The 24,895-nt window shown below is 45.8% G+C and overlaps 1 protein-coding gene across 1 annotated transcript; it reads right to left on the reverse strand.

Annotated features, from left to right (window-relative positions):
* Positions 1-400: 400 nt before the first annotated feature.
* SHCBP1 (SHC binding and spindle associated 1) lies at positions 401-22,426 on the reverse strand. The gene is made up of 13 exons (XM_083451874.1): positions 22,055-22,426; positions 20,090-20,275; positions 18,535-18,650; positions 17,412-17,623; positions 16,695-16,787; positions 13,055-13,288; positions 11,748-11,916; positions 10,888-11,008; positions 5,822-5,953; positions 3,631-3,749; positions 3,084-3,170; positions 2,000-2,150; positions 401-1,319 (listed from the first exon to the last, which is right to left on the reverse strand). The coding sequence occupies exons 1-13, from the start codon at positions 22,311-22,313 to the stop codon at positions 1,006-1,008; spliced, it is 2,193 nt and encodes a 730-aa protein (XP_083308000.1). The 5' UTR covers positions 22,314-22,426; the 3' UTR covers positions 401-1,005.
* Positions 22,427-24,895: the final 2,469 nt, after the last annotated feature.

Genomic DNA, 24,895 nt, shown 5'->3' on the forward strand with positions numbered 1-24,895 from the left:
TGTGTCATTACAGGCCTGTGGACCCGTCGTTTTGACCACTGTTGTTTTGACGAAAGCAAAGCTGCCTCAGTGGTGTGTTGATTGAAGAAATCCACCAGATGCACATTCCTGGCCCTGGTGGTACAACGCCAGTTCCCCTCTCAGCTACTCGCAAGAACTCCCGAGCATTCGGACGGACGACCACGCCTCCCTCATTCCTCCATGTTCATAGATCTTCCATCTCGCCCACACCTTTCCAAACCTCTCACTCGGGGAAACGTTTTCTGAGTTAACTGAGACCGCCCTGAGAATCACCAGGTCTTTCTTCACCAAAGCACAAGACTACACGGTTTTCTAACACCCGTTAAATCTAAGCACTGCAGTTCTACACCCTAATATATTTTAAGAATGCTCACATGGATCAGCTGTGTAACAGGTAATGTTTATTGAAAGGGACCGACAGAACTCTGTACAAAACAAAGAGGTGGGACAATTTCCTAAATATATTTTTTAAAAAAGGTTTTATTTAAAAACAGCTGAAAATAATAGACCACCACTACTACGTAGGAAGCAAAGCACACTTTTCAGCTGTGGTTAAGAGGTCAACAGTTTTACAGTACTGTGAACAGCCTCCTTCCTCCTGCAGCTGGAGCTTCAAATGTATTTTTTAATAAGGTGTCTTCTATCAGAAATAAATACAGTAAGTGATATATGTATGTATGTATGCATGTATGTATGTATAGCAAGTAGAAAGGGAGCATATCCATTTGAAAGGTTCCACGGGGAAGTTTTCTTTTACTCTCAAGTGCTGGGTTCAAAACTCACACCAAGGAGTAGAAATTTCAGTTGTGCAACAGACGTGCTGCATAGGAGAATAAATACACTGGAATCACACGCAAGCAAGGAATGGAGCCAAATAATAATAATTATTTTTAAGGGATGGATGTCAACAGTTTCAGCTACTCGGCAGCAAGCCAGCCGGCAGCCAGGCTATATATTATTTCAATGTCATTCTACTAAGGAAATCTAGTAGAGAAATGTGCCAAAGCTCCCTTTGCCATTTCGCTTGAAGTGGTTGCCCACAATGGACACAAACATCTCCTGAGACATCAGGTTGTCATCCGCTTCCGTGATGCCCAGGTTGCTCAGCCTCTTCTTACGCAGATGGCTCTTCTTGAGAGATGCGGCGGAAAGTTCGTTGGCGATTGCAGAATTGCCTTCCGTGTGCTCAGAAATGCCTGCCCTTCCATGAGGCTCCCACCCACCGCCGACCTGTTGATGTGCATCTTCGCAAACCGGGATGGAGACGTCGCCCGTGGGATGAAGGTCCTTTGCTTGCTCTAAGCCAGAAACAACGACATTAAGTGGAATCCATACATACGATTGATTTCATTGACTACCACATCTTAAAAACAGTTTGAAACTTTGAATCCTAATAAGGCAGGACCTGAAAATGTACACCTCAAGTGTCAAAAAAACAGGGACAAAAGATGCATCTTCAGCATCCTCCTGAAACTGTATAATGAAGGTGCCAAACATACCTCTGCGGGGAGTTCCACAGCTTAGGAGCTGCCACAGAGAAGGGTCCTTGCCCAGGCTGCCACCCCCCAAGGCTCTGTGGGTGGAGGAACCGCCAAGAGAGCCCCCCTCTGAATGCATCAACCTGGCCAAAGGCAAAGCAGTTCATCATGGGAAGGGCTATTAGCCATCCTGGCTAGGTCTGCCTCCATGGTTGGAGGCAGCAACGGTCCTAAATGCCAGTTGCTGGAAACCACAGGAGGCCAGAGCTTCTGTGCTCATGGCCAGCTTGCAAGCGTCCCATTGGGGTCTCTGGTTGGCCACTGTGAGAACAGGATGCTGGACCAGATGGGCCACTGGCCTGATCCAGCATGGCTCCTCTTATCCTGGGGTTCAGAATAGGCATTATTATTAATAATAATTTATTGAATTTATATACGGCCCTATACCCGCAGGCCTCAGGGCAGTTCACAGGTATTGTTGCCTTTCATTAACAACTTACCTGGGCCACTTAAGATTGTGCCTCCTGAGCTTTCTGGAGCGCTCTCTTTGACAGTAGGCTTCACCAGGACCACTCCATACCCTTCGTTATTATGTATTACATTGTTCACCATTGTTATCTTGGGAACGTCATAATTTTCATCCAAAAAGTCCTAAAAGCCAAGGGTGAGAGAGATTCCCAGTCCAGAAGGTAAGATTGCTTGTCTTCTCATTTCATATATTTATTACTAGGACGTTTATACAGTGGTACCTCGGAAGTCGAACGGATTCCTTTTGACTTCCAAAATGTTGGGAAAACAAAGCACGGCTTCCGATTGGCTGCAGGAAGCTGTGGAAGCCAAGTCGGACATTCGGGATCCAAGGTACAACTGTACTCTGTTTTCCTCTACTGTGACAATTGTCAAAGCGGTTCCCATAATAATAATAAATGTAGGATAATATTTAATAAGAACAAAATCAACAAAACTCAACTGTCAGATCAAAGACAGACAACGAGATCAACACCAGAAACTAGAAAGGGGAAAATAGTCAGGGAATCGTATGAGGAAATAAATACATTTTTAACTTCCAGTGGCAGCAGTCCAATAGGGAGGTCACAGGGTAGGTGCCACTACAGAGAAGGCCCTCTTCTAGACCACAGCCAGGTGCTGTGTAATCCAATCAACAGATCCTCCCCATCAGATCACAGTGGACAATAATGACCACGATGGAGAGACCAGGTTCCAGCATAACACTAAGCCAGGGATGGTGACTTCTTTCCTCCTAGAGTGAGCCAGGAGGAGCAAAAAGGGTGCAATTTGGTCGCACACTCTAAGTCATAGTTTATGGCAGGGTTGAGGTGCCCCCCCCCCAAGGTGTTCTTGGGTTGCATCTTCCCAACAGCCCCAGCCAAGCATGGCCAATGGTGGGAACTCCAGATCAGCTGCATCTGAAGAATCATAGGTTTCCCACAGCTGATGTGCAGCTTACAGAGACATTCAAACCAATGAGAGCTCATGAAACTATGCCACACAGCTCTGCCAATCTGATGTTACCAGAAGCATAGGAAGCAGCCCTGCTAACCCCAATTCTGCTCACACACTCACTTTTATTAGGATTCCTTCTTTGCAATGGTGTATGCCGTTCCCCATCAACGTACACATGCTGCCCGGATAGATTTCTACACCGGCACCCTGCAATTAAGAGGCGGAGATGTTGCTAATCAATAGGCAATTCTAAGAGGCTGTTGGAGAAATCAATAAGGCCTAGACTCCTGGATAATCGACAAATGAACTTTGCTCTGGTCAACAGTTCAAGTGCGCATGCAGCGAGCGATGCCTGGTGAAGGTGGCATTTGCGTGGTCCGCATTCTGCTCTAACCAGAACAACAAAAAGTTGCTGAAAAGCACTGTCACACGTTGCAAACGCCACACAATGCTAGATAAACTGATTTGAAAGGGCAAACCTATTTTATAGTAACTGTTTGTAATCTTCTTGCAATTTCTGTAATTTTCCAGCGTATCCGAGGAAGCGCCTCGCGTGTGCTTTTGAAAGAGGAGCGGATTATTAGCCGGCGTCAAACGTATCTGCCGAAGCTGCTTTTGTTTCCTTTTCAATGCGTCTGTCAATCGCAAGAAGAGCATCAATTCCTACCTTAGCACCGTACAAGTCGGAATTTTTCATTAAAAGCTCAGCCGATGTTCGCACTGCCACCCCTGTGGTCTCGCACTGCAACACGCAGTTCTCCAGGGTGGTCTTCCCTTGATGGACACCTGGGTGGGAGGGAGAGAGAACGCTCTGAGCTGCTGCACCTGTAGCCCAGATTTAGATGTGGTTCCTGGTGAACCCCAACAAACACAAGCAAGGAATTCTAGGGTGTTCGAGTTATGCAAGCCTGGGGAAGCTCAGTGGCAGAGAATGTGCTTTGCATGCAGAAGGTCCCAGGTTCCAGCACATCCAGGTAAGTCTGGGAATGTCCCCTGTGTTAAACACTAGAGCTCTGCCATTCTGTATCAAGGATCCTGAGCTAGAGAGACCAGTGGCCTGATTCAGTAGAAGGCAACAGAAGACCCAAGTGTCTTTTGTGCAGTGGGGGGCGGGAGACCAGGGGTTGGAGGGACAGATGCAAAAGCATCACAAACAGAAACTCTTCACACTATAACCTTTGGTTGCTGGTCCACTGCAAAATTGTCACTCATTAGTTCTAGAGTGATGGATTCGTCTTTAGGGGGAACATTTCAGTGGCTTATTTTCAGGACATATTGCCATGCTGGAAGTTGCACCGGGTCTACAATTATTAGCTGCTGGAAACTTTTCCTGCTGAATCGTTTTCTCAAGTGGTTTGTTGTTTGTTTGTTTTTGGATTGCATTTTGTGGTTTGAGTTGTCGCTACCCACTTTGGAGGAGTGTCCTATTGAGAGGCAGATGAAAATCTTCTAAACAAATGAACAATTGTGTATATGTGGGGTGAGAAGGTTCCTTTGGAAGCAGGGGCAACGCTGGAACTGAACAGGAAGCTTTTGCAGGCCAGATTTAGCCTCTCGACCTCCTATTTTTCTCCTCCCCATCCGCCATTAAGTATTTATTGCGACAGCCAGAATTTTTACAAAATGTTACTCTTCGTAAGAACATTTTAGGGACATACAGTTAGTAACTTCTCTCCAGCAGTGGCCCAAGAACCCTCTCTTTTCGTGGTGCGTGAATATATTTTCACATGGAGAAGGTGCTGAAATAGTCTTGCTAGCCCATGTAACATTTGTTATTCAAATCTACCTCTCGATGACGAAGTGTTAATTATCACCTGCTCCAGAAGACAGAAGGGCAGAGCCAACAAGAATGTTGTCAAATTCAGATAGGGGTGGAGGGGTGCCAGATTCCCATTAGGGAACAAAAATTTAAAAATTAAACTTTTGATATCAAACGATGGGGGCGGGCGGGTAAAGTATCCATGTTATGACACGCCTCTCTGGAACAGACCATCGATCACCAGCTGCCAACGAGGTCCCCCCCCCCAAATGTTTTGGATGTCCACTCCCTTCAGCCGCAGCCAGCACAACGTCCGCCAGCATGGTTGATGGGAGTCACAGCCCAACACATCTGGAGGGCGAACCACAATGGTGACAGCAGAACTAGGTTATTAATAAAAGCAAAGATGAAAGGTAAGAAGATGAAACTTGAATAAGAACAAATAGGTGCTGCTTTGATGCAACAGATGCAGGGGGGATGATGTTAGGAATATGATGTTTCTAAGAATTAAACTGGGTCCGTACCATTAAAGGGTAGGAACATAAAAAGAGCCTGCTGGATCAGGCCAATGGCTCATCGAGTCCAGCATCCTGTTCTCACAGTGGCCAGCAAGATTCCCCAATGGGAAGCCCATGAACAGCACTGCCCTCTGCCCTCCTGTGGTTAACAGGAACTGGTATTCGGAAGCACACCTCTGCGGAATTATATATCTGGGCTTCCCCACCCCAAATTCAGATAAGGAGGAAGGGAAAGAGCAAGAAAAAAACGACAGATGAAGAATGGGGGTGGTGCCTGTACAATTTGCAAGCCAAATCATGAGCCTTGCATGCTGGCCTGCTGGGTTAAGGCAACCCTCTCCTCTTTGGCAGCACCACCAAGGCAGAAAAATCTTGGGGTATTTCAATCCCACCATACACGAGTAGTAACAGAAGTCATCCAGGCATGGATCAAGTTACGGCAATCATCCTAGACTGTCTATTTCACCTGTTATTAGGGTTGGCACAGCAGAAGAGGGATGGGGCCCAATCCACCACTTAGTTCCTCAGTCCAGCCTAGGGGGTGGCACGCCAAAGCCAGGTGGCAAGCTTAAGGTACTTACTCAAGATGCCCTCCACGGCATCGTGCTGGACCAGCTTCACATTGGAGATTTTCACATCCGCGGCACTGCACTCCACAAAAGCGTCCCCCTTCCCTCGTTTCTCTATCACGATGTCGTCTGGCAAACCGTAGCCTGCGGAGAAAGTTTCAGGAGGCAGAAGGAAAAAATAGTTTTGGCAGGTTGCAACAAATTCAGGGACCAGGCAGAGGGCCTTCTCAGTAGTGGCACCCTCCCCTCAGACGTCAAGGAGATAAAGAATTACACAACTTTTAGAAGACACCTGAAGGCAGCCCTGTATCGGAAGGTTTTTAACGCTTGATGTTTTTAGATATCCTGTAAGCTGCCCACAGTGGTTGGGGAAACCCAGCCAGATGGGCAAGGTATAAATAGTATTATCATTATCGTTGTTGTTATGATTACCACCCTGTAGCAGCCACACCACCAGCCAATGTGCTGTAGTGGTTAGAGCATCAGAGTAGGGCCTGGGAGACCAGGGTTCAAATCTTGGCCACAAAACTCAGAGAGTGGCCTCGGTCCAGTAACTAAGTCTCAGCACTAACCTTTTGGGGATAACACAGCAAAGGAGAAGAATCACGTCTACCACCTTGAGCTCCATGGAGAAAAGGTGGGATATACTTGTAACAATAAACCAGCTTCCTTTTTACACACTTCTGCATTTTAGGAGGGACATTCTGCTCAGTTCTACGGCATTTAGTTAAATGACATACACAACAAATGTCGCCCCCCCCCCTTTTTTTTTAAGGCTGCAACGCTGAGTTAACTAAGCTCTCCACAGTCGCTCGCTCTGAAGCACTTAAGAAAAATTTACGAGCATGTAAAAAAAAAATTTATGGCTCGTCACTAGCAAGAACAAACAACAAGGCAAGCGATAATAACGACGCCATTAGAGAGCCATGAGATCTTTCTGGAATTAGAAAGAAAATGCAGGAACTCTTGTTCACAAGGCACATCCAGCAAGGAGGAATCTTCTAAAAAGCAGCTCTTTAGTTGTGGTTCTGGGTTGTACTAGCTGACCCTTGGAATCCCTTCCAACTCTACAGTTCTTCAACTCTATGAAGAAAGCACTAGGAACCAGAGCAAGGCTGAATTCAGACACGGGATTTATTGCGGCATTTTCCCAGTTAGGATGCTGGCACTTCTCTCCTCATTTGTAACATTCCTTTCACACTGCAGGAACTGTTGCATCACGGAACTGTGGGGTTGCTGCTGTTTTTTACTGATATACTGGCAGGTCACCCTAAACACTGGCCATGCCACTACTCCCCCACCCTTTCCACACATGCACATTTCTGTTCCCCCACGATTCACCCACGGAAATGGCCAGGAAGAACCATTTGCTGATACACCACCCCAAATTTTGTCACTTGGCTCCTGCTCTTTTCTGGGTTAATGGAGTTGCAATGGGATTTCTCTCTCCCTCTCTCATTCTCTCTCTCCCTCTCTCTCTCGTAGCAATCTACACAGAAGTGCTAAACTTCCACTTGTTCAAAAGTAGTGGGGAAGCCATGGCTCCCCCACTATGTGAACGAACCTTCCAACGAGTCTTGGCCTCACCTCTCCTTTCACAGCAAGGAGGAAATTGGGGACAACCACTTTTAACTAAATCACTGTTTCCTTTGAAGTCCAAACTTGGGAAACTGTGGTTTGCTTCAAACTCTAGTCAGCACAAAGCAGTGACGCTAGCTGCAGAGATAGCTCAGTCGGTAGAGCATGAGCCTCTTAAAACTCAGTGCCATGGGTTCAAGACCCACTTTGGGGACAAGATTCCTGCAATGGCAGGGGGCTGGACTGGATGGCCCTCGTGCTCCCTTCCAACTCTACAATTCTAAGTGGCTTCAGTTCCCAGTTTCTTCCCAAGGCTCATTCACGTGGCAGGAATCCACGGTTTCCCTTCAAGTGTGAACCGGTACCGTACATCAACATACAGATACAGATATTTTCATTTGACCACAATTTTTGGTGCGGCTAAGAGGAGCATGCGTTGGTGGGCTCACTTTAAAAGTCTTGGATCAATTTATCAGCAAAGCTACCGCTGCCTTTCCAAAAAGGAGTCCATGCTACCATTAGTGTAGAGGCCTGGGGTCACTGGGAGTGTATGTTAAGGACCCATTACTATTTCTGTAGCAGGGCCCCCTGCCCTACATTGTCCTAGAGAGCCATTCAATCAGCTTGGAAAGAGCTTCTTAGCCACTGAAAATAAGTTCTCTCACACTCTGAGCTAAGTGGAGCCAATCAGAGTGAAGGAGGCGGAGTCAGCCACCGTGGATCGGCTCCTAGGGTCAGCTCTGGAGAAGTCGCAAGGGGAGAACACAGAGGAGTTGTTCCCAAGCGCTCCAAAGCTAAGCACTTGGGAAAATTGGAAACACAGGTTGCTTCCGTTTCAAGGGAAGGGAGTGTGCAGGTTCTGTACTGTATGATGGGACTTCAAAAGAGGTATTAGAGCACTCCAGATGATTTGCCCACATACCTGCACAGGAAATTGCAGGTCTGGGTGCAAGGCAACACATGGAGATCTGCACCGACCGCTGCAATGCATTCCCCATTATTATCTTGTATAATTATAAGGTTATATAATTCTAGGAAGTATAATCTTGGAAGGGATGTAGCCACGACTATCAGGAAAAGACCCTGCCCTTCTGGATTTGCCACTATACTGCTGCAGGCCATGCACCAGCAGTGACACTCAATGGCTCAAATTGGTCCATACAAACACAAACAAACACACACACACACACACACACAGAGAGAGAGAGAGAGAGAGAGAAACTCCTCCCTTATCATTAACACCCATCCAACATCATTAACAGACCACGATGCTAAAATGCCACCCAGCGCTTTTATTTTTCACAGCTTCCAAAAAAGGAAAAAGCAGATCTATCAAACGACAAGCAATAAGACTTCCTGGCACTTGTTCAATCAGAAGCGTCGACTCGATGAATAAACTAGATGTCGGCTTTTGTTCCTTAAAAGCTCGTGGCGATGTCTGGTCTAGTACGCTTTAATTTGCTTGCTCACATTCGCCTGACCTCTCTTGATAGGATGCGATTTGTCATAAATACCACCCCGAGTTCCCGAGCCATCTTATTCTCACTCCTACTGATAAAGAAATTTATTGAAAGCCTCTGTCCTGCAGGGGTACCACACACTGGCATGCATATCTATATAAATCAAACATTCGAGAAAGACTGGGAGAAAAAGAAAATCATTGTCATAAAAATAAAAGAAGCAAAAGTTGTTGGGTTTTTTGTTGTTTTTCTAAAGGAGGCCGGCAAGAGTGGGGGGAGGGTGGAAAGAGTCTGAACAGCAGGAAATTAAACCTTCGGCTCTTTTTCCACTAAAGACTTTTGACAAGAGAAAGATAGTGACTGCAACATAAGCCCCATAGCAACGTACAGCCTATTATGCTAACAACCGCACAGCAGACCCCAGGTTCTTTTGGCAAACTTAAGGGAGGTGGAGTTGTCCGCAGTGAAGAAAGTCCAGGGAGAGAGTTACAGGGTGGAAACAAAAAGGGGTTTGTGTCTGTTTCTGCAAAACAAGACAGAAGCCTTTCCAGCACTGCCTGAAGGAACCCTTATATATCCAAGCTCGGTCAGGGAGATCACCTGCAGGAGCATGAGTTGGCGAGGCTCGTTTGACAACAAGGAACCAAGCCTTTAGTGCCATCGGTCCAGTCCTGTGGAACTCTCTGCCACTAGAACTTATGTGCCAACTTTTAAACGCCTACTGAAAACTTTTTTCTATTCCGCCAGGCCTATGCAGGCAATTAAGGATACATCCCTCTACCATGGTTAATTGATTCTTGTTTTTAGTTTTAGTTCTATGTTTTTAATGCTGTGAACTGTTTTGGTTATTTTAATGACAGGGGTATACAAACGTTTTTACAAATAAATAAGGATTTCATTTTGGACCCATATTCCTGGATGAGGGTGGCTAGCTATGGAGATAAGCTTCAGAAAGTCCAGCTGGTGCCAGTGAAATATCAGAACATGAAGGAATAGCAACAGAGCTAAGAGGATTGACTGGTCGCCATAGTGCTTATATATACACGTTTCTATAGAACAGGTGTTTCTTCCTATATTTTATCTATTAAATTTCTATACAGAACAAGGGGACAGGCCCACTGACTTAACCGGAAAGGGCTGCTGCTCCCTCATACATGCCCCTTCCTCCATGATGTGCAGAAGATGTTAGATAGCTACTCCACATAAAGACCTACACATGTGTAAGCCCCATTGTACAGTCTCCTCTCCCACCCCTTTGAGGGCAAATATCTGGCTCACATAAGAAGATCCTGCAGGACAATGGCCCATCTAGTCCAGAATCCTGATCTCACGGTGGCCAACCTGGTGCCTGTGGGAAATCCAGAAGGAGGATTCCAGTACAAGATCCCCCCTCCCCTCCTGTGGTTTCCAGCCACTGATATTCAGAAGCCAACTGTGGAGGTGGAACCAAGCCATCATGGCGTGTAGCCATCAGTTGCCCTCTCCTCCTCCATGAATTTGACTAATTGTCTTTTAAAGCCATCTAAGTTGGTGGCACCTCAAAATGCAAGTAGATAAATAGGTACCACTCTGGTGGGAAGGTAAATGGCGTTTCCGTGCGCTGCTCTGGTTCACCAGAAGCGGCTTAGTCATGCTGGCCACATGACCCAGAAGCTGTACGCCGGCTCCCTCGGCCAATAAAGCGAGATGAGTGCCGCAACCATAGAGTCGGCCACGATTGGACCCAATGGTCAGGGGTCCCTTTACCTTTAAGTCGGTGGCCATAACTGCCTCCTATGGGACCAAGTTCCATGGTTAAACTATTTACTTCATAAATAAGTCCTTCCTTTCCTTTATCTGTCCTGAACCGTCGTTGGATGTCTGCGAGTTTTAGTTTCAGGAAAAAACAAGAAATAATACTTCTCCCTACCCAATTTCTCCTGGGATTGAAATCCCATATAGGCTGAGGCTGATGGGAGTTGGAGTCCAGGTTCCCCCATTCCTGGTTTCATAGAGAAGAAGGAAAACCCACCAAGACTTTTAACAAACACAAGCTCTAACCTTCCAGTTCAATGCTGTCAGCGACGCACAAGGTGCCCTCCACAATGTAGTGACCAGGGCAAACCACGATCCTGTCCCCAGCATAGCAGGCGTTCATAGCAGACAGCGGGTCGCTGTGGAACTGAGGAAGAGGAAAGAGACAACATCAAAAGCAATGTTCAGATGCTGGGAGAGGACTCAGACCTTCTCTCCATTCCAGGTCTTAACAGTTTTAGAGGACGTATGCCCAGGACATTGTGGCGGTGGTGGGAAAGCTTTGGCCACTCAGATGATGTGGAACTCCAACACCCACAAGCCACCGTGGCCAATGGCAAGGGCAAAGGACGATGGGAGGGGTAGTCCAGCAACACCCATCCATTACCTGAAAAAAATCACATGAAAATGGGAAGATGCCTAACCAAGTCAATGCCATGCTCCAGCCTTCACCAACCTGGTGGCCTTGAGATGTTGTTGGATTACAGCTCCCATCAGCCATGCTGGCTGGGAATGATGGGAGTTGTAGTCTAGGAACATTGGCAGCTACCTAAAGACTCTGTCTCTTTCCAGAAATTTTAATTCTGCCTTAAATAATGTTAATTCATGGATGGACAGCCTACAGCATGCAGTCACCACTTCCAACTGCAACTTCTCCGTATGTCAAGAAAGTGCTGCTTCCCTACAGCAATGTTTTCAGCCTGGATAGCTCAGTTGGTTAGAGCACGGTGCAGATAACGCCAAGGTTGCAGGTTCAGTCCCCATATGGGTTTGCATATTCCTGCACTGAATGATCCTCAGGGTCCCTTCCAACTCTACAATTCTACGATTCTGTGATGCAGGCAAACAACAACATCATCATACCAAACAACCCTGGACCACCGTACCTGTATTTCCATTTCTTCATTACAAGACTCTGGAGAAAATTTGTCCCTGAGCAGACACTGCAGCAGGCTTGACATCATGGTGGCAGACACAATATGGGTGATGGTGGTGCCCGAGGGGCGCACTCCCCTTGCCTGGAGGCGAGCGTGCTTCTGGTAGCCAAACACATACCTGCAAGAAAGAGAGAATGTTCCTTAAGCACCTTCAGTTCCTAGATGGACGTTACAGAAACATGAATAATTGTACAGAACGTATTTTCTCTTGTAAAAATAGAGGACCCCACACACCCCACACCAAAATCAGGGTCAGGACTATAGTATGTGGGGGAAGGTAGAGTTCAGGATTAACCCATGGGTAGCCTATGTGAGGCACAACAATTCCCATCAGTCAACAATGGCACCATGAGAACATAAGAACCTGCAGGATCAGGCCAAGGGGGGTCCTTTTAGTCCAGCATCCTGTTCTCATACAGTGGTACCTTGGGTTACATACGCTTCAGGTTACATACACTTCAGGTTACAGACTCTGCTAGCCCAGAAATAGTGCTTCAGGTTAAGAACTTTGCTTCAGGATGAGAACAGAAATCATGCTCTGGCGGCGCAACGGCAGCAGGAGGCCCCATTTGGTAAAATGGTGCTTCAGGTTAAGTACGGACCTCCGGAATGAATTAAGTACTTAACCCGAGGTACCCCTGTAATTGCCAACCAGATGCCTTTGGGAAAACCAGCAAGCAGGATTTGAGCACAAGGGCACTGTCTCCACTTGTGGCTTCCAGCAACTGGGATTCAGAACAATGACAGCCTCCGATTGTGGAGCCAGAGCACAGCCATTATGGCAGGTAGCCACTGCAAGCCTTATTCTCCATGAATTTGTCTAATCCTTTTTAGACCTGGGGGGGGGGGGGAGATGGGACTCCCTCTCCCAAGCAGTTACTTGTTCTTGGAGGAATGTGGCCATTATACCAGTATCCCACCAGAATGGAAGACAGTGTGGGAAAGAAAGGGTTAAGCCCCCTCCCCATGGTCCTGATAGCTTACCCCACCCATCCTCACACACAAGCTATTTTTTAAAAAAAGGGGGGAACAGATTAAACATGCAATTACATGTTTAAAATATTGTCTGTCTTGTCCCCAAGACCGGGCAAAGCCACCCAGATTAATCCATGGTTGGACTGAATCCAGAAAGAAAAGATATTCCAAGATCCCAAATGCAACCCTGGTCACTAAGCCCTACTGCTTTGTTGCTATTCTTTTATTCAAAAGGCAATTAAAAAATATATATATTTTCAGTTAAAATGAAAATGCATTACCTCAAAAGAGGGTTTTCAATCAGCTTTAACTTTTGTTTCAGGTGCTCTATCCTGTTGTAGAGTTTCATCCCTTCCACCACAGAGACATTCTCTGCTTCCGTGTCAGAATCGCTACTTGCGAGGCTGTTCCTGAGGACTAGAAACCTGCGGTAGAGCTCTTCACACTGGGAGAGAAGGCCGTGGTAGTCCGCCACCAGCGCGGAAGGGACACGATCTTCAGCAATGTCATAGTACCTGGAATTCAAAATTAGGATGTCATTGACTGGGGGAAGAGGCCCAAGAATCAAACATTGCAGGAAGGAAGCCAGAATAAAGAAATTCCAGGTGGAACAGCTAGGGTAGTCTGCTGGGGGGGGGGGGGGAGAGAGACTACAACCCAGAGTCTAGTAGCACCTTAGAATCATAAAAATCTAGGGTTGGAAGGGACACCCAAGGCTCATCTAGTCCAACCCTCTGCAATGCAGAAATCACAGCTAATGAATCCCTGACAGGTGGCTGTCAGAGAACTGCCATCAGCTCAGAGACAAGAAATAGAAGGGCAGTTGTGTTACAGGGAGCCTCCGAAAATCTTGTGAAGCAGTTTTTCTTCCGGGGAGGAGGAAAGCCCCACCTATAGTGGAGAAGAGGTGCAGGGACCAGAGGATGCTAGTGAGAGGCTTAACGCCGCTCCTGAGCAAACCGGAGAGGAGGGAAGCATGCCCTTGCCCTCCCCCATCCTGCGCAGTAGTCTGAGGCGCAGGGAGGGGCGGAAACGGTGGGGGGTAACGAAACTTTTATGTTGGGGGAGGTCCAAAAAAAAAGACCACTCCTGGATTCTGCTAGCGATTGAGCCAGACATCATCATCATAATAATAATAATATTTTTATTATTATTTATATCCCGCCCTCCCCAGCTGAAGCCGAGCTCAGGACGGCTAACAACAATAAAACAGTACAAAAGTACAGCACAAACAACACTCTAAAATCATTCATTATAAAATTAATTAATTCAAGCCACTGGCAACCATTGGGCCAGAGCTCCGCAAAGATTGCTGAGGGAGGGAGTCAGGCTGTGCCCTGGCCAAAGGCCTGGTGGAACAGTTCTGTCTTGCAGGCCCTGCGGAAAGATGTCAAGTCCCGCAGGGCCCTGGTCTCTTGTGACAGAGTGTTCCACCAGATCGGGGCCACAGCTGAAAAAGCCCTGGCTCTAGTTGAGGCCAGCCTAACTTCTCTGTGGCCTGGGACCTTCAAGATGTTTTTATTTGAAGACCGTAAGTTTCTCTGTGGGGCATACCAGGAGAGGCGGTCCCGTAGGTACGAGGGTCCTAAGACATGAAGTTCATAAGACATGAACCTTTGACGCTCTTCACTGTAAATAGTTTGCACCAAAATAAAGCCTGTAAAAGACAGGTTGGAGTCCTGCCTGCTTACTCTCGAGCAACCGCAACAGCCATCTGACAGTGGCCATCCAACCCGTTTAAAAATCTCCAAGGAAGGATTGCTCACCGCCTGCCAAGGGAGGCTGCTCCATGGCCGAAGAGCTCTTACAGTCAGAAAGTTCTTCCTCATGCTCAGTCAGGCTCTCCTTTCTTGTCATTTGAATTCACTGGTTCGGATTCTGCCCTCCAGAGCAGAGGAAAACAAGCTTCCTCCATCTTCCACATGACAGCCCTTCAGATACCTGGAGAGGGCTATCATATCACCACTCACGCTTCTCCAGGCTAAATATACCCAGCTCCCTCAGCCGTTCTTCTTAAGGCTGGGTTCGTAATATGATACAACAAAACAACACCACCGCAAACTGGCTTATAAGTATAAAACCAAATTTACCAAAATAGCAGCTAGAATAGAGATAGACTTATAACCATTCAAACAACAAACACACTAAGGTGCCATGTGCAAGACAAAGCCTGGAGATACAGTTGTATATTTATCCTCTCCATGTTTACAGTATCTTTGTTGTTTGAATGGTTACAAGTCTATCTCTATTCTAGCTATTACAGTGGTACCTCGGGTTACATACGCTTCAAGTTACAGACTCCGCTTCAGGTTAAGAACTTTGCTTCAGGATGAGAACAGAAATCGTGCTCCAGCAGCATGGTGTGGAAGCACCTAAAGTGGTGCTTCAGGTTAAGAACAGTTTCAGGTTAAGAACGGACCTCCGGAACGAATTAAGTACTTAACCCGAGGTACCACTGTATTCTAGTAAATTTGGTTTTATACTTATAAGCCAGTTTGTGGTGGTGTTGTTTTGTTGTATTATTATTACTGTCACCACATTTGATACTTTGGGTTCGTAATATGACCTGCAATACTTTGGAGCCAGTGTGGTGTAGTGGTTAGATTTGCTGGACTAGGACCTGGGAGACCAGGGTTCAGAACTCCTCCTCTGCTACAAACATCACTGGGTGACCTTGGGCCAGTCACCAACCCTCACAGCCGAACATACCTCACCGGGTTGTTGTGAGGATGAAATGGAGAGGTCTATGCCACTTTGAGATCGGGGGGGGGGGGTGCACCAGAAATGGAACAGTAAAATCTTTCAGAGCAAAAGAGAGTTGTGAAGCAAGAAACAGGTGGGGAAGTGGATAATTTTTAAGATGGACTTAGCCAAAAAAAGAGGGGGGAGAAAGGGGAGAAAACCCTGTTTTAAATCTATCATACAGCCCTGGGCCGCTGCAGGAAACTCAGAACGCCCAATTTTATTTTAATTTGGACAGAACTCCTCAAAGTGCCTCTTCTTGCCTATAAAATCCTACTGTTGGTGTTACAGCACCACCTAGAGATAAAGTGACCCCATGCATGTGGTATAATTTAGAAAACACTCCTAGAACTGTCCCCATGATTGCTTCCACAGCAATGTTTTCAGAACTAAAGTGGAGGGGTCAGGGAGTTGCGTGTTTACGTTTTGAGGCAGCCAAAGCCACAGAAAGGTTCAGAAGCTTAGACAGTCCATGATGCAATTTGAGACAGCTTGCTAACCGTGCTATCTGACTCAGGAACGTGAGAGTCTGACCCAAATCACCCCGATTTGCCTTGTTATTCGGGGTACACACAAAACCAATGCAGAGCCCTAGTATATAGCCATCATGACTAGTATATAGTCATTGACAGCATTTTCCTCCACCAATCTGTCTGGTGCCAATTTAAACTCATCTCTAAGTGTTGCGGCAGTGAATTACATAGTCCAGCTAAGCACTGACCAAAGTATTTCTTCTCACTTGTCCTGTAAGCGTCTCCTATTCACCTTCATTGGGTGGCCCCAGTATTGTGCTGACGTTTCTTCAGAGCTCGCTCTCCAGTTAACCTCTCAACTCAATTCCCCATCTCTTCAAGCCTCGCCTCATTCTCCACATACACTTCCTAGGTGTTCCTCCTCTGCACCCTTTTCTTGCCTCTTATCCCCACACGCTTCTTGGGACCTTTCCAGTTCTCCATCCTCGCCAACAAGGTTTCACACTCAGTCAAGCTGACAACTTCCCCTTCCCTCACAGGAGCTGCACTGCAAGCAGGTTTGTTGCCCAAGTAACTGAGCATTCCCAGCCAGGTCACCAACTCTGTGCCAAAACTACGTGGGAAGATTCACTGCCACCAGCACATTTGCAATACAACTTAACTCCTTTGGAGTTGGGAGTGGAAGCTGTTTTCAAGAGGTACTTACAGCCTGAGCCGAGGTTCAACACATCTGCCAAAATAATCGAAGTCGTCGTTGTCCTCTTCATCCCAGCTCCGCCAGAGGTGCTTGTAGAAAAACCTTCAAAATCAAAAAGGGAGGAAATGTTAAGGATGTCAAGGAAGAGCCTGCTGGATCAAGACAGTGGCCCATCTAGCCCCGTATCCTGTTATCACAGTGGCCAACCAGGGAAAGCAGGACAAAAATACTTCTGTGGTTTCCAGCAACTGGCATTCAGAAGCATTGCTGCCTCTGACCATGGAGGCAGGGCATAGCCATCTTGGCTAGCAGCCTTTGGAAGAACTTTCTTCCATAAATTTGCCCAATCCTCTTTTAAAGCCATCCATTGCCACATCCTCCTGTGGCATTGAGTTCCACAGTTTAATAATAAATAATAATAATAACAACAAAACAACAACAATAATAATAATTTATTATTTATACCCCACCTATCTGGCTTGGCTCCCCCAGCCACTCTGGGCAGCTTCCAACAAAATATTAAAATACATTAATGCATGAAAAGGTGCTTTCTTTTGCCTGTCCTGAATCTTCCAACATTCAGCTTTATTAGATGTCCATGAGTTCTAGCGTTATGAGATAGAAAACACTCTCTCTCTCTCTCTTTCATAAATGTCTATCATGTTGGGTCTAGGGCCAAGCCATGGGCGAGCAGGTCCCCAGCATAGGCAGGCCACGTAATCTTACCTGACGTGCTCGACAGCCAGTGCGGTGTGGTCAAATTCCCCCGACTCGTCAAAGACAACCCACAACTCCCGCAACGGCAGCTGCTGCGCCTTCACTTCTAAAAGCTCCTGCATACACTCCTGAGTGAAGGTATCGCCCTCGCGAGTCTCACACAGGAAAGGGTCACAGAGGTGCACCACCGCCTTCAGAGCAGAGTAATCCACATCAACAACCTGTTGTGTTTAAAATAGAGGCAAGGAGAGGCACCTTCATGGTCTGCGCAGCGCCATCTGGGGGCAGGAGGATGGCTTCAAGGACCCTCCAAAAAAACTCAATGTAATAAGAATAGTATTAATAATACTATTCATTAATAACAAGCAGCTTGTTTTCTGCTGCTCCGGAGGAGGGTAGGACTCGAATCACTGGATTCAAGTTACGAGAATTCCGACTAAACATTCGGAAGGAATTTTGGACGCTGAGATCTGCTTTTGGTAGTGGAACGGAAGCCCTTGGAAAGTGGACTCTCTTTTGTTGGAGGTTTCCAAACAGAGACTGGGTGGCCACCTGTCCGGGATGCTCTAGCTGCAACACATGCGCTGCAATGGGGTGGACTTGAGGACCCTTGGGAACCAGAGCAATTCCACAATTCTATGATTCTAACAACACCTCGTCCTTCACTGTAACATCCCAGGGTGGATTACAACAATTAAAACACCCTGTTAAAAACAGTAGCTCCCAACAGGGCTGGTACTGCCATCTGGGGGTGGAGGGAATACCTAGTGGGGTGCTAAGAGGCAAGGGGGATGCAGAGCAATGATGGAGGTGTGTTTAACTCTTGTTATATAATTGTTGAGTAACAAATGTAATTTTTCATATGGAAAAAATATTATTTAAAAAGAGACTGTGAAAAGCTGGTACTGCTGGATCAAAATCATCAATGATGCTGAATTAAATGAAACAGTTTTCACTGGATTTTGAGTAAACGTGCAAATAATAATGTTTTGAATTTTTATTTTGTCATTATATTGCACATTGGGTCATGCAATGAAAGCAATTCCCCTAGCACAAGGCGAGCATCTAAACACCCAGCTCTTGTCAATGATTCACGTGGAACCAAGCCTCTGGGCTGCCCAGCTGCACTTACTTCAACCAGGACCTCAAACACGCTGGTGCGCCACACTGCCTGCCACCCGGACGGCTCAAGGACCTTCTCCAAATATGATGCTATGAATTCTTGGACCTCTGAGGCTTTGCAGTCAGCTGGAAATCAAATAGGGGGGAGGGGAGATTACACACATCCACGCATCAGAAAATACACAGGCAATGCCCTGAATGTGTTTGTGAGCAGAGCAGACAGAAAACAAATGAAAAGGAGTCACCCGGAAACTGCAATTAATCCAGAATGCGGCAGCTAGACTGGTGACTGGGAGTGGACACCGGGACCACATAACACCGGTCCTGAGAGATCTGCACTGGCTCCCAGTACGTTTCTGAGCACAATTCAAAGTGTTGGTGCTGACCTTTAAAGCCCTAAACGGCCTCAGTCCTGTATACCTGAAGGAGCATCTCCACCCCCATCGTTTAGCCAGACACTGAGATCCAGCGTCGAGGGCCTTCTGGCAGTTCCCTCATTGCAAGAAGTGAGGTTACAGGGAACCAGACAGAGGGCCTTCTCGGTAGTGGCACCTGCCCTGTGGAACACCCTCCCTTCAGATGTGAAGGAAATAAGCAGCTATCCTATCTTTAAAAGACATCTGAAGGCAGCCCTGTTTAGGGAAGTTTTTAATATTTAATGCTGTATTGTTTTTAACACTTGATTGGGAGCCGCCCAGAGTGGCTGCGGAAACTCAGCCAGGTGGGCGGGGTATAAATGATGATGATTTTAGGTGAGCACTTTCAATGCACAAAGAGATACAATGAGAACTGCTCAATTGTTACTGGGCAACATTAAGGAAGCCAACAGGCCAGGGTTAGGGAACCCAAGGCATTGCAAGTGCTGCAGGACTCCAGCTCCCATCTTCCCTGACCATTGGCCATGCTAGCTTGGGCTAAGCAGGGTTGGAGACAATGAAATATGGAGAAGCCGCAAGTCCCCAACCCCCTTTCGCTAGCTGCAAGAATTTGAGCAGCACAGACCTTGCGGAAACTAGGAGGGGCTCACAATCTGCTGCAAACCCACACAAATACCTCCTAGGAGAGAAGGCTTGCAACAATGGGCTATAGTTTCCATTTGGGCAGAGAGAAGATAAGAGGTTGGAATCTACTGGTGAATCACTGGGTGATTTGCAGCTCAGAAATGGTGCCTGAATCCCAGCCAGATTTTAAAGGGGGGAAACGCTCAGCTGGTAGAATCCCTGGCCTGTAGTTAACTCAGACGCAGGTTTGAACTTGCAGCTTAATGGTGATATTAACCTGTGCTGAAATGGCAATAAACAGAATTCAACCCCCGCACAACCCTCATTTTAAAACAGACTCGCTGTTGTTGTTCTGCCTGGCTTTATTGACTCTCCAGGTGTAATGTTTTAGCTGCTGCCATTATAACTCATCAGTTTTCATGCCTATACTTATTCATTTATTGGTCATTCTGTAAGCCACCTTGTGAAGGTTTGCACCTGAAACAGGCAAGGTGTAAATAAATTGACAAATACAGAAACCGTAAATAAATCTGGAACCCCGATATCAAGAGCACAGCTACTCACCCAACATGTAGTCCTGATAGGTCTTAAACCGCTCATAGAACAGGAGGTTGTTTGTCTGGAAAGTGTCTGGGAAGAGGGCATTCCTCTCTGGCACGAGCCTTTGCAAAGAGGTCCCTGGCTTGCCATGACTCCCATAATCGCTGCAGCTGCTGCATTCACTATCGCTTTCTCCGCCTTCACCCTCGTCTTAGACCAGAGAGAGAGAGAGAGAAATCATACGTCCAATTGGTTTATTCTTGAACACATCAGATGAAGCCTTTTTTAAAAAAACATGCTACTTAAATATTTTGCAGTTCCACACAGAACATATAGAAAACTTGTGATGCATTAAACACTGGTCGCCTTTAGCAAACCCATAATGCCTTTCTACTAAAGTGCAAGGCCTAATTCCTAGGTAGGGACCCAGCTGTGCTCCAGATGTTGCTGGGTTGCTGATTTTAAGGCCTTGGTGGCTTCATATGGGAAGAAGTATTCCTTCAGATTCAGAGGTCCCAGTGTAAGAGCTCTGGCTGGATCAGGGCAGTGGCCCATCTAGTCCAGCATCCTGCTCTCACAGTGGCCACAATGGGAAGTATATATACAGTGGTACCTCGGGTTAAGAACTTAATTCGTTCTGGAGGTCTGTTCTTAACCTGAAACTGTTCTTAACCTGAAGCACCACTTTAGCTAATGGGGCCTCCTGCTGCCGCCGCGCCGCCGCTGCAGAATTTCTGTTCTCATCCTGAAGCAAAGTTCTTAACCCAAGGTAATATTTCTGGGTTAGTGGAGTCTGTAACCTGAAGTGTAGGTAACCTGAAGCATATGTAACCCGAGGTACCACTCTGTGTGTGTGTGTGTGTGTGTGTGTGTGTATACACATAATTTTATAAACTTCTATCATGTCAGCTCTTACTCACCTGCTCTCTAAACTAAAAAATCCCCAACGCTGCAACCTTCAGTCATAGAGGAATCACTTCATCTCTTTGACCATTTTGCTTACCCTTTTCTTAACTTTTTCCAACTCTACATTTAGACTGTTCTGAGGTGAGCCAATCAGAACTGTACGCACTATTCCAAATACATTCACACAGTAGGTTTTGCTGACAGCATTATGTTTAGGAAAAGAGGCTCTTTGTTCAGAGGGGTCACTGCATCAGTCTCTCAAGTTAACATAACTAACAAGGTGGTTGTTACAAAAAAACAACAACAACAGGATTTGCACCAAGCCAAGTTCTTTGGAAGGAACAATGGCATGGAAAATGTAAAAAATGGTAACCAACGTCAGCTCCAACTACAGATAAAATGGTTTGGTCTTTTTAAATGGAAAACAGGATCAACTGAAGAAGGGTTGGGTTAATTTAAAAAAATGAAATGTGGAGTTAACTAAAGGCATCATTTGTTTTGGTTATACGTTATGGAAAACAATGGACACTGTAAAGAGGGGAAAATTAGAACTAGATACAGTGGTACCTCTGGTTACGTACTTATTTTGTTCTGGAGGTCTGTTCTTAACCTGAAACTGTTCTTAACCTGAAGCACCACTTTAGCTAATGGGGCCTCCTGCTGCCGCTGCGCTGCCACTGCACGATTTCTGTTCTCATCCTGAAGCAAAGTTCTTAACCCAAGGTAATATTTCTGGGTTAGCGGAGTCTGTAACCTGAAGCGCATGTATCCTGAAGCGTATGTAACCCAAGGTACTACTGTATTGTAGTAGAACAAATATACAGTATTAACAAGATACTTAATCCTACTCATAGAATGGATTGTGTTTCAATCAAATGTAATCTGAATCCTGGAAAACTGTTCATAGAGGGAGTGGCATAAACTTATAGTTACGCTGTGATCCATATTGTACTTTTGTAATACAGCTTAGTTTGGAAAACAAAAACCCCAATGTGAGTAATCAGTTATAGGATTTAAAACAAGTACGCAATAATGAGATTTGTGAAAGGAGGCAGAAGGTAAACAAACAAACCACTTGTTTACCTAGTTTAAGGTTTTCTGGTTCTTCCTGTGGCTCAGAAATGCGGGCATTTGGCGCGGGCTCCAGGGACTCCTCTCCCCGTCCATCACGCCCTTCTTCCGTTTCTCCTGCTTCCGTCTCCAGGATCACAGCGCCCTTCACCGTCTCGCCTGGTCCGTTCTCATTCGCTTCCTCCCCTCTCGCTGGGGCATCCGAGGCCTCTGTCTCCATCGCTGCCTCTTCCAGCGGCGGCGTCAACGATTCGGGCGCCGGATCAGCCATCGTCCCCCTCCTCCTTCAACCCGGCCCGGGTCCCCGCAACTTCAACCCTCAACGACAGCCAAGCGGCCAAACAAGCCTTTCCTTGTAAATTTCAAACCTTCCCGGGCAATGAGCTCACCGTCTTCCTCTGCGAAACGGCGCGGGAGAGCTCGGATTGGCCGAAAGGGGAGACTCGGAACGTCGCGGGAGCCAATCGGTGCGCTGGCAGCGGGGGAGTTGTGGAACGTTGAGAATTCAGGGCGGTGTCCCAGCGTTCGAAGTGGGCGGGAAAAAGGAAGTAATGGCAGGTTGAGAAGGGAAGTGCAGAGAGACAGCTCTGAAATCTCTCTTAAGCAGGGCCGGATTTCGGTTTGATGAGGCCCTAAACTACTGAATGTAATGGGGCCCTTTATATGTCCAGCTGTCCTTTGTCAACAACAAATTGTCGCTGTTTTTTGTGTTATATATATGCTGTATGGTAATTTATGGACCTAATAGGTATCTAAAGCTATTTGCATATAACAAAATATGTATTTTATCAAAGTAATTGTTGAACCGAAATGCAATTAAGAAGAAGTATATTAATAGTGAAATAATTATTAAGCTCTAACTTAAAATGATGTAGGTTTTATTTTATTTGTTTTTTATCTTATATTTTGGAAATGTACATTGTTATGGCAAAAATCTGGGTGCGAGGCTGCTCTGCCACCCAGCTCGTCGGACTAAGTCCGCGGGTCCCTGCGGAGGAAAATGAGTTCAGCCGGAGACAGGAGCAAACTGCAGAAGATCCATGTTTATTGCGCAATAAGGTTCAAGGCGAGATTGAACAGCGAGAAAAGGGTGACATGAACTTTTGAAACTTCCCTCCATGTCCCAGAATACAGTGCAAAATACATCCCAGTTACATCATGAATACATTAAGAAGAGGTTGGGTTACACAGGATTAACATATGGAGGAGGGAGGGGGGAATAGCTGGAGATATGCGTAGATAAGCACATCCTGAGTACCGGTGATGAGAAGACAATGGTCCATGTATGCATAGTCTGCCACCTGGCATTGCCCAGAGGAAAGGCCAGGCAGAGTGATTTGACAGGATTAGGGTCTTAACACCTTGCTTGAGGGATTATGGAGGACAGGGAAGGTGTCATAGAGTTCTAGAGAAATTGAGCAAATTGGCACGTTGATTTTCTATGATTTATAGATTTTAGTCCCTTCTGTCATTGACAGTTGGAAATAAATGGATATATTGTAGCGAAGAAGGAGGTGAAGAAGACATGCCCCCCCCCCTTCCGTATCAACATCCAGGGTTTTTTTCCTTTAAATTTTTTGGGGCCCTGAGCTATAGCTTGTTTAGCTTATTCATAAATCCAGCACTGCTCTTAACACATAGGAATCTTGAGTAAAGATATCCCTAAAGACAAAAGCAATATATTTTTATATGCAACAACAGCAGCGAGAATACTGATAGCCAGCCCCTGGAAAAGAAATAATATCCCAACAAAAAGAGAATGGTTAAGTAAACTATGTGAGTACCTGGAGTTAGCTAAATTGACGGACTTAATAAGGCAAAAATCCAAAACTATGGTACAGAAACAGTGGGATTGTTTAAATGAATATTTACATAAACAGGGCTCAACCACGAAAATTTGGTTGTGTTTAGATTAACCTTGTGAGGACTATAAAGAATACAAAGATTTAATGGATTAGGGAAGAACTTAAGGGAAGGAAGTGAATAACAGAGTTAAGGTGAACTAGATAATAAAAGACGTGTGGTTTAGGCGGTGGAAGTCTTTTAAAATATTTTAACTAAGATTTGTATTTTGTAATGTGTGTAAGTACAAATTTCATATTATTGTTTATGGAAAGTATTTTTTCTTTTTTATTTTTTTCCCCTTTATCTTTTTCTATAGTCTTCGTTTGGCAAATATGTAAATAATTATGTGTATATGGATATGTTTGAAATTTGATTTGATATTGTATTATTCAATAATTTTTTTAAAAAACATTTTAAAAAATTAAAAGACATACGTTTTTCAGTGGCTTCTAGCCACAATGTCTCTGCTACCTCTGCTTTGAGCGGCAGTATGTGCCTCCATATCCCAATTGCTGAGAATCACAAGTGGGGAGAGTTGCTATTGTGCTCAGGTTCCGCTTGCGGGATTCCCAAATGGGCAACTGGTTGGTCATTGGGGGGACAGGATGGTGGTTTAGATTGGTACAACAGCAGAGCTCTCCTATGTCCAGCCAAACAGGGAGCAGGGTTGAGTACAACACACACACACAAAGTGAAACATAAGACAGTGCAATAAATAGAATGCAATACAACGTTGGGAGTATATTGTTTATGTATAGTGTTTCTGTTATTGTTTCATTTGTGTCATTTTATTTTGTTATATATATAGGAAAACATATACATATAGAGAGGGAGTGTGTATATGTGTGCGCAAAAGAGAAAGAGAGAAACTCTCTTTGAACAGAGCATGAAACTCATAATCTGAAGGTTTGAGCCCCATGTTGGGCAAAAGATTTCAGGGGGTTGGACTAGATGACTATCAGGGTCCCTTCCAGCTGTACAATTCTGTGATACTCTGTGATACAACAG

The sequence above is a fragment of the Podarcis tiliguerta genome (assembly GCF_965153285.1).
Source record: "Podarcis tiliguerta genome assembly, chromosome: 8".
NCBI classification, from domain to species: Eukaryota; Metazoa; Chordata; class Lepidosauria; order Squamata; family Lacertidae; genus Podarcis; species Podarcis tiliguerta.